Consider the following 14,177-nt stretch of genomic DNA (forward strand, 5'->3'; position numbering starts at 1 on the left):
GTAGGGGTTAGACAGTACAGAGACAGGTCATTAAGGAGCAGGTAGGGGTTAGACAGTACAGAGACAGGTCATTAAGGAGCAGGTAGGGATTAGACAGTACAGAGACAGGTCATTAAGGAGCAGGTAGGGGTTAGACAGTACAGAGACAGGTCATTAAGGAGCAGGTAGGGGTTAGAAAGAACAGAGACAGGTCATTAAGGAGCAGGTAGGGGTTAGACAGTACAGAGACAGGTCATTAAGGAGCAAGTAGGGGTTAGGCAGTACATAGACAGGTCATTAAAGAGCAGGTAAGGGTTAGACAGTTTGGACAGGTCATTAAAGAGCTGGTAGGGGTTAGACAGTGCAGAGACTGGTCAATAAGGAGCAGGTAGGGGTTAGAAAGAACAGAGAAAGGTCAATAAGGAGCAGGCAGGGGTTAGACAGTCTCTTTGAAGGGGATTGACAGTAGGACTTCCACTGCTCGCTGATAGGGATGGGCCAGAATATTTGATTACTCATTCCCGAGGGTCAAAATCGATTTTTAACATTTGAACCGCTAACATTTTTTCCCATTCAAATATAAAGTTTTTCACAAGCCATAACTTTGTTCCCCTGGTAACGCTTGAGGGTTTGACTAATACCTGGAACAATCATTACCCTCCCGTAAGGTTCTTATGCAACGGAAAAGTTGTTCACTCCTCCAGTAAATAGGACGGACCTTAGCTACGACTTGGCAACGGGAGGTATTCTAGTCCGCTCAGCTATGAGTCAGAGAGCTAACATTATGCATTGTACGTATTTATAATTCGAAATTCGTCCCAGCCTTTATACAAAAGATACTCTAGGGTAGGGCTGGGCCATAATTCGATTACAATTATTAATCGCGATAAAACTCACGTCGATTACGACGATAAGCATTAGACATAAATGCTTGCAAAAAATAAATGCAAAAAAAAGTTCTGACATGGATTAACCTAACAGCCAATTACACAGCAGAAATTAACCTCTACAAACATTTGAGATTGTTGCCTCCTTGCCAAAGGAGTTTGATGTGATAGTCACTCACAGATCTTTTAGTTTTAATCAGTTTAATCAATTATTTTATGTAGCAAAATATATGGTTTAACAATGTTTACATTTTGCACTTACGTAAGCACTATGTAGTTCATATTTTATATATTAAAGTTCAGTTCATGTGTCAGGGCCTTTGTTCATCCACTTTTTTACTTTTTATGCATTGTGCCTCTACAAGGTTTAAGATGTTTTCTGAAGCCCTGCCAAAGGAGTTTAATGTGAAAGAAGTCAGAGCTTTTATTTTTATTTACATTATTTTAAACAGTGTACACGGCAAGCTACCATATATTACTCTGTTGGGGGGCAGATAAAACATGTTTGTGAAGTTAAATGTTTATATTTAAATGTAATCAAATGTTCCCTTATCACAAATATGGTAATAAACAAAAGTGTATGCTTTAACTAATGAACACTCGGGTTTCTTCATGCTTCAGCAGTATCAAATTATATATCGTGATTAATATCGATATCGATCAATATCGAAAAAATAATCGTGATAATAATTTTCGCAATATCGCCCAGCCCTACTCTAGGGTCTATGAAATTGAAATTGAATATAACCGTGTTTTCTGATTACAGTTTAATGCATTTTTCACAACAGACAATTTGACTGGAACTACTTAGCAGGTAGTTGTTTTTTTGCGTTTAAAATATTAAGTGATTTCTTGCCAATGATCCATGGCTGCCTTTGTGAACGCAGCACACATCGAATAATCGATTATTCGTTCATACCACCCACTGTTTATTCAACCATGAAAAATGTGAGTTATTCGGCTCCCTACTCGCTAAACAACGATGCCCTGGCATAAAACTGAATTGAAATTGAACCACAGACCCATCCTGCAGTAGTACTGTACACGGTTAATGGTACTGGTAGTGTAGACAGTTTACAGTACTGTACTGTATACAGTAAACAGTACTGGTGTTGTAGACAGTTTACGGTACCAGTACTGTATACAGTAAACAGTACTGGTAGTGTATACCGTTAACAGTACAGTACTGTATACAGTTAGCAGTACTGGTAGTGTAGACAGTTTACAGTACAGTACTGTATACGATTAACGGTACTGGTAGTGTAGACAGTTTACAGTACTGTACTGCATACAGTTAGCAGTACTGGTAGTGTAGACAGTTTACAGTACTGTACTGTACAGTAAACAGTACTGGTGTTGTAGACAGTTTACGGTACCAGTACTGTATACAGTAAACAGTACTGGTAGTGTAGACCGTTTACAGTACAGTACTGTATACGATTAACGGTACTGGCAGTGTAGACAGTTTACAGTACTGTACTGCATACAGTTAGCAGTACTGGTAGTGTAGACCGTACAGTACTGTACCAGCCCAGACTGTGTACAATGTCAACAGTGTGATCCCTGTAAATGTTTCCCCCTCTTTCACAAAAACTGCTCCGAGGCCTCCAGCTGAAGGAGTGAAAAACAATAATTAGTATTCCCGTTAGCCAGGGACCCCCAGCTGTTAGACACAAACACGTGAAGACATCTCTACTAACGATAAACTATCATTACAAACCGTGGGGGTAAATAATGTTTTCATTCACCCAGATAACCCACCAATGTTTCACTCTGATTTCAATTCCTGCGTGCAGTGAGGGAAGCTTGCCTGTGATTGGCGGACAGCTTCATGGTTCATGTGTAGCGGGCTGTGATAGGATGTGACTACAGCTTGGGTTTGACCTTTGAACTCTTATACTGGCCAGCATGAGGTCGTGTGGTAGGAATTCTGGGGATGGAATGTGTGATGTAACTATGCCAACAAAGAGACAGGGCAGGAGTTTGGAACAACACGCAGCCCCGCGAACGGAATATAAACCTAATCAAACAAAAAATATCATTAAATATAAATTAATAGATTTTATTAAATATTTACATTATTAAATATATGATATTTAATATTATTTTATTGTATTCAATATTTTATGCATTGAATACATTATGTATTAAATATATGTTATTTAGTATTATTTTATAACATATATAGAATGTATTAAATATATATGTTATTAAATATATTTGTTATCAAATATGAGCATCTCGTGACTCATGCAGGAGGAGTGACCTGATTGGTCCTTTAGGTCGCTAACAGACAACAGAGCAGCTTCCTGTTTGGACAGGAAGTGAACAATGCAGCAGAACATCAATAAAGCGCCTGCAGCCAATGACATGTGACTTATTGAATATTTGTACGCGTGTGTGTACGTACATGTGTGTGAGTGTCTGTGTATGTGTCTGTATGTGTGCACGTACATGTGTGTGTGTGTGTCTGTATGTGTGTACGTACATGGGTGTGAGGGTGTACATATATGTACTGTATGTGGGTGGGTACATACGTGTGAATATCTGTGTGTCAACATACATATGTGTTTGTGTGTGTGTGTGTACATCCATGTGTGTGTGTGCGGATGTGTATGCATGTGCGCGTGTGTGTGGGTGTGCGTGTACTCGTGTGCGTGTATGCACGTGTGGATGTGTGTGCTTTTGTGTGTTTGTGTGTGTGTGTGCGTGTGTGTGAGTATGGATGTGTGTGTGTGCGCGTGTATGAATGTGTGTGTGTGTGTGTGTGTGAGTGTGTGTGTGCTTTTGTGTGTGTTTGTGTGTGTGTGTGTGTGTGTGTGTGTGTGTGTGTGTGTGTGTGTGTGTGCGCGCATATGGATGTGTGTATGTGTGTGTGTGTGTGTGTGTGTGTGTGTGTGTGTGTGTGTGTGTGTGTGTGTGTGTGCGCGTGTGTGCGTGCGTGTGTGTGTGTGTGTGTGTGTGTGTGTGTGTGTGTGTGTGTGTGTGTGTGTGTGTGTGTGTGTGTGCGCGTGTGTGTGTGTGTGTGTGTGTGTGTGTGTGTGTGTGTGTGTGTGTGTAAACACAGTGAGACAGTGTTGCTCACGTCGCTGGCCTGGAGCAGCAGGCCACAACATGCTGTGTGTCTGCTGGCCAGCATGACGTCACACAGGTCAACATGATGTTTCCTCACGCTGTCATTGAAGCTAACAGCTGACCTGGAGCCAGACCATTTCACAATAAAAGTACAGAGTTAGAACACAGATCCACGTGACCTCCTCTGCGCGGAGGGAAGTCAAACTAGCCAATCAGGGTTTTAGATCGGGATGCTAGGGGGGTAGCGCTCCTCGTGCTGGTAGTGTGAGTCACATGTTAATTTGTCTGAGTGACATGTTAATATGATAATGACACCCAAGTGTACATCACCGCCTCACCTTCTGGTCCACTATGGAGCAGGCCATCTCCCGGACCTGGCCCAGGCTCAGGTCCCCCGGGTCCAGCAGCACCGGCTCGCGGCTCAGACCGATCTGGATGTGGAAGGCGACCCCGCCGCCGCCGGGGTTGCTCGCGCTCCGGAGCAGCGGCAGCGGGCTGGGCGCGCGGATCACCGGGGGGGCGCTCATGAGGAGGTCCGGTGGGTCCAGAGCGGGAAGGAACCCGACGCGCTAGCCAACAGGTGGTGCGAGGAAGAGATACCGCGAGACCCAACACACACACCGACACCCCCCACACACACACACACACACACCGACACCCCCCCCCAACACACACACACGCACCGAGACCACACACGCGCAGACACACCGAGACCCCACACGCGCGCACACACACAGAGACCCCACAACACCAACCCGCGGACGCGACGGTTCACCGGAGAACTGGAGCGAACTGTTTCGATGCAAAAAGGAAACGTTTGAAAGCAGACGCCGGCACGCGGAGACTACGGGTCGCGGGGGAAAGTTGGAGCGTGAAGTTGCCGTCAACCCGGGGAGCCTGTCGGTGCCGAGGCGAGAGAACCGGAGAGCGACGTGACGCGTCCAGAGATCCGTGGACGTCAACCGGACGGAGAGGAGAGAGAGACCCGCCCCCCTGGGATGACAGGGGGGCTGTGATATTACATATGATTTATATTTTCACAGACTGTGTGCTGTGATACTAAATATGATCTATATTCATTACAGGTTCTGTACTGTGTATTAAATATGATCTATATTCATCACAGACTGTGTACTGTGATACTAAATATGATCTATATTCATTACAGGTTCTGTACTGTGTATTACATATGATCTATATTCATCACAGACTGTGTACTGTGATACTAAATATGATCTATATTCATTACAGGTTCTGTCCTGTGTATTAAATATGATCTATATTCATCACAGGTTCTGTACTGTGTATTAAATATGATCTATATTCATCACAGACTCTGTACTGTGATATTAAATATGATCTATATTCATCACAGGCTCTGTACTGTGATATCAAATATGCATTAGCCTATATATTACACTAACACAATATGTGATAGATACAGATACAGATATTACACTTTCACAAGTTGGTCTGTGTGAAAAAATTATACAGTTTTTTAATATCATAGTCTATCATATGTTTGTGCAATATTCTGTATAATTCAACATATATTGTATATATTGTAACTATTATAATATTATTATTGACTATATGTTATTAACTACTATAACATATTGCATATGTTAAACCGGACCAAGTATATACTCTATATTACATGATTATTACATAGGCTTACATTTACATGATATATGCAGAGACCAGGGTTCTCATTTATAACCGTTGCGTACGCACAAAACGGGGCTGAAATTGGCGTACGTGACTTTCCACGCCAAGGTTGTGATCTATAAAACAAAAAAACTTGACGGGAGAATGTGCGCAGCCCAAAGCAAACTCTGACCCATGCGTACGCATGGTTTGGAGGAAAAGGAGAATTGGCGACACAGATGGTGTGGTGGTGAACTGAAGTCAGACGGAACAATTGTAGAGTGAGAAGAACGATAATGTTTTATCATCGCCCTTCATAAATTTAATTTCAACCTGTATCATGCGTTAAATCGATGTAATCAGACTAATTTAAGTCAACTGCGTTATTTCTCAGTTATAACTCCAGAAAGATCTCCTTAGCATAGAAATAAAAATAAATTCTCTATATTTAATCCCGTCACTCCATACTGTCCACTGACGGCGCGACTGCATGGAATAAAGCATCTGTCCAACATGTGTCAATAACATAATATTTTTATGTGACACTGTAAACACATAATCAAATGTCAATTAAATCCCAAGTGTGGAAAACCAAGCCACACTCCTCATCACAATCGTTGTCCGTTACTCTTGATGCTTTTCATGACAAGTCAGGCATTAAAAAGGGGTTATTTTCACGAACATTTTACGTGGGTGATTACAAACTGATTATCCAAGGTGTTCTCGGTCAGTCTTATTACCATAACCCTATAAATACAGAGGTGAGCGCCGTGGTAATGCTGCACCATATGGCACTTCTGGCGGACCATGCAAATGGCAGGATTCGGAGGGAGAGGGTCTTTAGGGACCATAACGATTTATTGGTACATAAAAATATGTACCTTTATTCTGGGACTGTGCGCTTCATGCAACTGACAGAGTTCACTGCTGCAGCAACATGTTACCACTCACTCTGCTTTTTGTTGTTGGCGATCCCAATCCCGTGACCGCCGAACAAAACTACTTTTCGGGCCTCCATCTCACCCACAAGTGCCTCCACTTCAACCTCCATGAATTTTCGCTTTTTTGCTTTTCTCAGTACTTCTGCCATTGTTTCCGACAAGACATAATACTTGAATCTGAGTCTGTTTTATATGCAGATTGAATTCATGAGGTCATTTGCATTGACCATTTATGGTTAAAAAGGGGCTTGTACAGGGCGGAACGTGAAGCTGATTCAGCTGCGCACACTTGTAGGCAGTCTGTGATTTATAAAGAAAAGATTGCGTACGGTGTGCGTACGCAGGGTTTTATATATCAGAATATTTTTTGGCGCACGCAAAACTTGGCTTTTGGGCGTACACTTTTAGTAACGATCCCAAGCACAGTTTTATAAATGAGACCCCAGGTGAACTCTGAACAGGTGAGTCTTCAGTCTTCTGCGGAGGACGGTGAGCGACTCTGCGGACCTGACGTCGGCAGGGAGCTCATTCCGCCTCGTGGTTGTTGGACCGTTGCTCGCTCTTAGCGATGGCGGCACCAGACGTCCAGCTGAGCTAGTTCGGCGGAGCGCTCGAGCTGGGGTGTGCGGCCTGACTCACGCTTCGAGGGACGAAGGGCAGCTCCGTTGACCCGCCTTGTAGGCTACTACTATCGTCTTGAATCTGATACTACGAGTTACTGCAGGGAGCCAGTGGAGATCACGGAAACACGGAAACAGGAGGCGCGCTGCAGCGTTCTGGCCGGGAGCGAGTTGCAGCAGACAAGGCGGATATGTCCAGCGCATGGACCAGGAACTGAGCTGCTGCCCTCCTGAGGGAGGGCCGGAGCCTGCGGAGGTTGTAGAGGGCAGATCTGCAGGAGGGGGCGACCGCGGTGAAGTTTGCGGTGCAGCACAACTGGTCGTCCTGTTCCACACCAAGGTTTTCTCGCGGTTGGAGATGGAGTTGCCGCGATGTCCTTGGCAGTGACCGGTAGGTCCATGTGAGGGCAGTCTTTTGCTGGCACAAGGAGGAGCTCAGTCTAGTCAAAGTTAATCTTCAAGTGATGGGCAGTCAACCATGTGCTGGTGTCTGCCAGACATTCTGAAATGCGTGTTGGAATCGGTGTCCTATCAGAGGAGGGGAACGGGAGGAATAGTTGGGTGTCGTCAGCATGGCAGTGATAGGCGAAAGCGTGTGATGTGATTACAGAGCCCAGGGATCTGGTATAGAGGGAGAACAGAAGGGGTCCCAGTACAGAGCCTTGAGGGACACCGCTGACCAGAGGGCAGGGTTTGAACAAGGAGCCATTCAATGTGACCTGATGGGTGCATTCCAGTGAACACAGGGTAACGCAGAGCGATGAGGAGGACCTGGTGGTCCACGGTGCCCAACGTGTGTGTGTGTGTGTGTATGTCTCTGTGTGTGCTTGTGTGAGTGTGCGAGACTTTGTACGTGTGTGTGTGTGTGTGTGTGTGTGTCCCTATGTATGTGTGCGGGGCAACAGCTGAGCGGGAAATGAAAAGAGATTACAGGTCAAACCAATAAATGAGCTGCGTTACCATAGAGACCAATTACCAACTCTGTGGTAATGATGGAAGTTGTCAGAAGGGTGTGTGTGTGTGTGTGTGTGTGTGTGTGTGTGTGTGGGGGGGGGGGTGAGGCTGCTCATGTACAACATGAATACTGAACATGTATCCCAAAGGTTGCGTGGGTCGTTACCATGGGGATATCACACCCCCCTCCTTCCTCATGGTGCTAGGTGGGCCACACCCACACTTAAAAGTGAACGTATGTCCCGCCCCTTTATTCACCTCATTACCTGTCTGTCTCTATCTATCTCTCGGTCTTTCTTAATGTATGTACCTGTCTCTCTACGTTACTCTACCTGTCTGTCCAGCTGCCTGTCTACCTTTCTGTCTCTACCTGCCTTCCTATCACGCCCTCTCTCTCTCTCTCTCTCTCTCTCTCTCTCTCTCTCTCTCTCTCTCTCTCTCGCCCTCTCTCTCTCCCCCCACTGACACATGTCATAGTAACACCTCTGTAACACACAAGGAAGCATCCAATAAGGAAGGTGCCTAGGTAGGAACCAGGCTATAGGAAGCTTCTAATAAGGAAGGTGCCTAGGTAGGAACTAGGCTATAGGAAGCATCTAATATGGAAGGTTCCTAGGTAGGAAACAGGCTATAGGAAGCATCTAATAAGGAAGGTTCCTAGGTAGGAACCAGGCTATAGGAAGCTGCTAATAAGGAAGGTTCCTAGGTAGGAACCAGGCTATAGGAAGCATCTAATAAGGAAGGTGCCTAGGTAGGAACTAGGCTATAGGAAGCATCTTATATGAAAGGTTCCTAGGTAGGAACCAGGCTATAGGAAGCTTCTAATAAGGAAGGTTCCTAGGTAGGAACCAGGCTATAGGAAGATTCTAATAAGGAAGGTGCCTAGGTAGGAACTAGGCTATAGGAAGCATCTAATATGGAAGGTTCCTAGGTAGGAAACAGGCTATAGGAAGCATCTAATAAGGAAGGTGCCTAGGTAGGAACCAGGCTATAGGAAGCTTCTAATAATGAAGGTTCCTAGGTAGGAACCAGGCTATAGGAAGCATCTAATAGGAAGGTGCCTAGGTAGGAACCAGGCTATAGGAAGCATCTAATAAGGAAGGTGCCTAGGTAGGAACCAGGCTATAGGAAGCTTCTAATAAGGAAGGTGCCTAGGTAGGAACTAGGCTATAGGAAGCATCTAATATGGAAGGTTCCTAGGTAGGAACCAGGCTATAGGAAGCATCTAATAAGGAAGGTTCCTAGGTAGGAACCAGGCCATAGGAAGCATCTAGTAAGGAAGGTGCCTAGGTAGGACCCAGGCTATAGGAAGCTGAAGGAGGCGTCCTGTAGGCTGCAGGTGGCACCCTGTGGGGTGAGTCTCCACCTTGCCAGATTCTAAGTGTTTCTAAATCTCCTGAAACACCAGAGATCCACTTCACACCAACACACCAACACATTATGGGATGTTTGTCAACGGAAACCATATTCAACTCTTGGTACTGATATGTGTGTGTCTGTGTGTGCGTGCTTGTGTGTGCTTGCGTGTGTGAGGTAGCGTGTGTGAACGTGTGCTGTAGTTATTGCCTGTTGTAGTGTGTGTGTGTTGCAATGTGTACGTGTGGCAGTGTGTGTTTGTGTGTGTGCGTGCATGTGTTTGCGTGAGAGAGGTAGTGTGTGTGTGTAGGTGCGTGTGTGTCCATGTGTGTGCATGTGTGTGTTAATAGGATCACAGTGAGAGTTATCACAGGTACGCGGAGCCCAGCAGGGGAGATCTGTTCACATGAGAAGGAAAGGACAATATTGACTCTTAATCTACCAACGACTCAACCCTCCTGCTAATTACTCACACACACACACACCCACGCACGCACACACATGCACACACACACACACACACACACACAGACAGACACAAACATGAACGCATGGACACACACACAAACACACAAACATGAACGCACCCACCCACCCACACTTACACACACACATGCACCCACCCACCCACACTTACACATGCACACACACACACACACACACACACACACACACACACACACACACACACACACACACACACACACACACACACACACACACACACACACACACACTTAAATACACACACAAACATACACATACACAGACACCCCCACACACACACCCCCCCACACACACCCCCCCACACACACACACACCCCCACACACACACACACACACACACACACACACACACACACACACACACACACACACACACACACACACACACACACACACACACACCCAACAGTTTGCAGACAGGGTTAAAGTAGAAGCCTACCCCACCTCACGTGGTCTGAAGCGTATTCTGGGATGCACCCTGCAGGCCCTTTCATTTGTCCTGAGTGTCTGTCAGGCCTAACAGAATCTGTTCAGGTCTGCAAGGTTCCTACATTACCCAGACTGCCTTTCACTACACCTTTCCACATCAGGTGCAGCATCTGTGAATGCAAAATGTATAAATTCAATAATAAATCAAATGTATTGTAACCATATGAGTAGCAGGTTTATTAAGACTTTACTGAGCTAAATGTGTGTCAGTATGCTATGATACAATACGGCACACTGACGATCATAAATCTACAGTCTCCAATCTGAGAGATTAGAGAGCTGGTGTCTCCTTTAGGAGAGATTAGAGAGCTGGTGTCTCCACTAATATCACTGAGAGAGCTGATGTCTCCTTTAGGAGAGATTAGAGAGCTGGTGTCTCCACTAGGAGAGATTAGAGAGCTGGTGTCTCCACTATAACACTGAGAGGGCTGGTGTCTCCTTTAGGAGAGATTAGAGAGCTGGTGTCTCCACTAATATCACTGAGAGGGCTGGTGTCTCCTCTAGGAGAGATTAGAGAGCTGGTGTCTCCACTAATATCACTGAGAGGGCTGGTGTCTCCTTTAGGAGAGATTAGAGAGCTGGTGTCTCCTCTAGGAGAGATTAGAGAGCTGGTGTCTCCTCTAGGAGAGATTAGAGAGCTGGTGTCTCCACTAATATCACTGAGAGAGCTGATGTCTCCTTTAGGAGAGATTAGAGAGCTGGTGTCTCCACTATAACACTGAGAGGGCTGGTGTCTCCTCTAGGAGAGATTAGAGAACTGGTGTCTCCACTAGGAGAGATTAGAGAGCTGGTGTCTCCACTAGGAGAGATTAGAAAGCTGGTGTCTCCACTATAACACTGAGAGGGCTGGTGTCTCCTTTAGGAGAGATTAGAGAGCTGGTGTCTCCACTAGGAGAGATTAGAGAGCTGGTGTCTCCACTATAACACTGAGAGAGCTGGTGTCTCCACTAGGAGAGATTAGAGAGCTGGTGTCTCCACTAGGAGAGATTAGAGAACTGGTGTCTCCACTATAACACTGAGAGGGCTGGTGTCTCCTTTAGGAGAGATTAGAGAGCTGGTGTCTCCAATAGGAGAGATTAGAGAGCTGGTGTCTCCACTAGGAGAGATCAGAGAGCTGGTGTCTCCAATAGGAGAGATTAGAGAGCTGGTGTCTCCACTATAACACTGAGAGGGCTGGTGTCTCCAATAGGAGAGATTAGAGAGCTGGTGTCTCCACTATAACACTGAGAGAGCTGGTGTCTCCACTAGGAGAGATTAGAGAGCTGGTGTCTCCACTAGGAGAGATTAGAGAACTGGTGTCTCCACTAGGAGAGATCAGAGAGCTGGTGTCTCCAATAGGAGAGATTAGCAGGATGTCCAACGTATGGCTGCTGACTGTTCCATGTGTCCAGACCTGGATGGGCCACATCTGGACTCCCTGCTGCCAGACCACACCATGTCCCGGGTTAAGGCCAATGTCCACCAGAACCGGCACGGAAGCGCCACTGCAGCGAGGCGGCTGTGTTCCGTACCGCAATCCCCACTGGAAGCGCCACGGACACGTTCCGACTGATGGCTCAAGACGTGCATAATTATAATAATTATTCATACAATATTATTCACGAGTTATATTCAAACCATATATATTATTGTATACATTATAATATGTATAGGCTATATATACCTTATAATCAACCATACACATAACCCATTAAATACGGTAGACCTATGATTTCTAGATGTCATGGCAACGTCCACTCGCGACACTGGACTTGCGAGGCATCGACGCAGACTTTCGTTTATTCTTTGCCACTGATTAGCTATTGATGCCATAGATAGACTGTATAATATTACAACACCCTGTGAATTGCATAGGGATCGATGTTAGCTCATGAATATTCATGAGCAAAGGCAAACTGATTGGCTGTAGTCGTGTTCTGAGACACGGCAGCGAACCGGCAACTTTCAGAAATAGAAGAGGCAAGTATCGTAAACGAAGTGCCGGTTTGGCGACGGTTCTGTGCCGTGCCGGTGCCGTATCTAGTGGCATAGCCTACGTTGACTTTAATGGTTTCTATTAGTTTCGGCGACCGGTTCGCTTCCGTGCCGATTCCGGTGGAAATTGGCCTTTACCGTGACTACCACACCAGATCCTCGGGTTACCATGACTACCACACCACATCCTCGGGTAACCGTGACTACCACACCAGATCCGGGGTTACCGTGAATACCGCACCAGATTCCTGGTTACCATGACTACCACACCAGATGCTCCAATTACCATGACTACCAGGCCGGGTTTGTTCTGACGAGGCCGCGCCTGAATGTTAGACAGGTGAATGTTAGACAGGTGCATTTTATACAGGTTAATGTCAGACCAGTGAATGATGGCCAGGTAACAGTTATACAGATTAATATTAAACAGGGCAATTTGAAACAGGTTAATGTTATACAGGTGAATGTTGGCCAGGTAACAGTTATACAGGTGAATATTAAACAGGTCAATGTGAGACAGGTTAATGTTATACAGGTGAATGTTGGCCAGGTAACAGTTATACAGGTGAATATTAAACAGGTCAATGTGAGGCAGGTTAATGTTATACAGGTGAATGTTGGCCAGGTAACAGTTATACAGGTGAATATTAAACAGGTCAATGTGAGGCAGGTTAATGTTATACAGGTGAATGTTGGCCAGGTAACAGTTATACAGGTGAATATTAAACAGGTCAATGTGAGGCAGGTTAATGTTATACAGGTGAAAGTTGGCCAGGTAACAGTTATACAGGTGAATATTAAACAGGTCAATGTGAGGCAGGTTAATGTTATACAGGTGAATGTTGGCCAGCTAACAGTTTGTGAGGGACCCACGTATCTGGGATACGGCCAACTGAGGGCAAAAAGGAGGGCAAAGGTCTCAGGACTAAGAAAAGTGAAGTTTTATTCTCTCCAAAACATTCACAAAAAATAGAGCAACGTTCCAAAAGAAAAGGAAATGACTGCATCAGTCAGCAAACATAAACTAAGACAACATAACATAGCATTGCTTAGCTTAGCTTAGCTTAGCTTAGCTTAGCTTAACCAAAACATACGTCTCTCGTACTGGCCTCACTTCAAGCCAGCACCACCTTCAGCCCCCAAACACCAAATGAGAAAGCCCTCAAATAGGGAAATGACAATTGGACCAATCAAGGCCGTATGGGCCAGACCATTAGTTGGGGGAACATTCTTTACCTAAAGCTACCAATCCTACATAACTGAACAGAAAGTACATTGTGTGAATACAAAATAAACATGACACTAAATAAACAACCACCAAATACATATATACCCACACCTTGTGCACAACCTATAGATATTTACAAAACAGCTGTTTTTATCAACACCCCCCTGGGCTATTCCCTGATACCCTGATCCTAAGCTCCCTTACCATACTGCCCCCTACCGGGACGGAAGACCAATTTTACAACAGCCCAATATAATATATATATATATATATATATATATATATATATATATATATACACAATATAATAATAATAATAATAATATTAATAATAATAATATTTTCTCTAATGCGAGACAGTGAGAAGGGGTAGGATTTCACCTTCTCACACAGTTATACAGGTGAATATTAAACAGGTCAATGTGAGACAGGTTAATGTTATACAGGTGAATGTTGGCCAGGTAACAGTTATACAGGTGAATGTCACACAGGTGAATGTCACACAGGTGAATGTTATATA

At 44.9% G+C, this 14,177-nt stretch overlaps 1 protein-coding gene across 2 annotated transcripts in view; it reads right to left on the bottom strand.

Annotated features, from left to right (window-relative positions):
• The window catches only part of prkd1 (protein kinase D1), an 18,998-nt gene extending 13,987 nt beyond the window's left edge, over positions 1 to 5,011 (bottom strand). The window contains exon 1 of one of the 2 annotated variants that reach the window (XM_056591244.1): positions 4,280 to 5,011. In XM_056591244.1, the coding sequence (XP_056447219.1) occupies positions 4,280 to 4,468 (189 nt within the window). In that variant the 5' untranslated portion in view covers positions 4,469 to 5,011. The remainder of the gene's footprint in view (positions 1 to 4,279) is intronic. The other variant, XM_056591243.1, reaches the window with a different exon arrangement.
• Between the last annotated feature and the right edge of the window lie 9,166 nt (positions 5,012 to 14,177).

The sequence above is a fragment of the Gadus chalcogrammus genome, chromosome 5 (genome assembly GCF_026213295.1).
Source record: "Gadus chalcogrammus isolate NIFS_2021 chromosome 5, NIFS_Gcha_1.0, whole genome shotgun sequence".
Classification (NCBI taxonomy): domain Eukaryota; kingdom Metazoa; phylum Chordata; class Actinopteri; order Gadiformes; family Gadidae; genus Gadus; species Gadus chalcogrammus.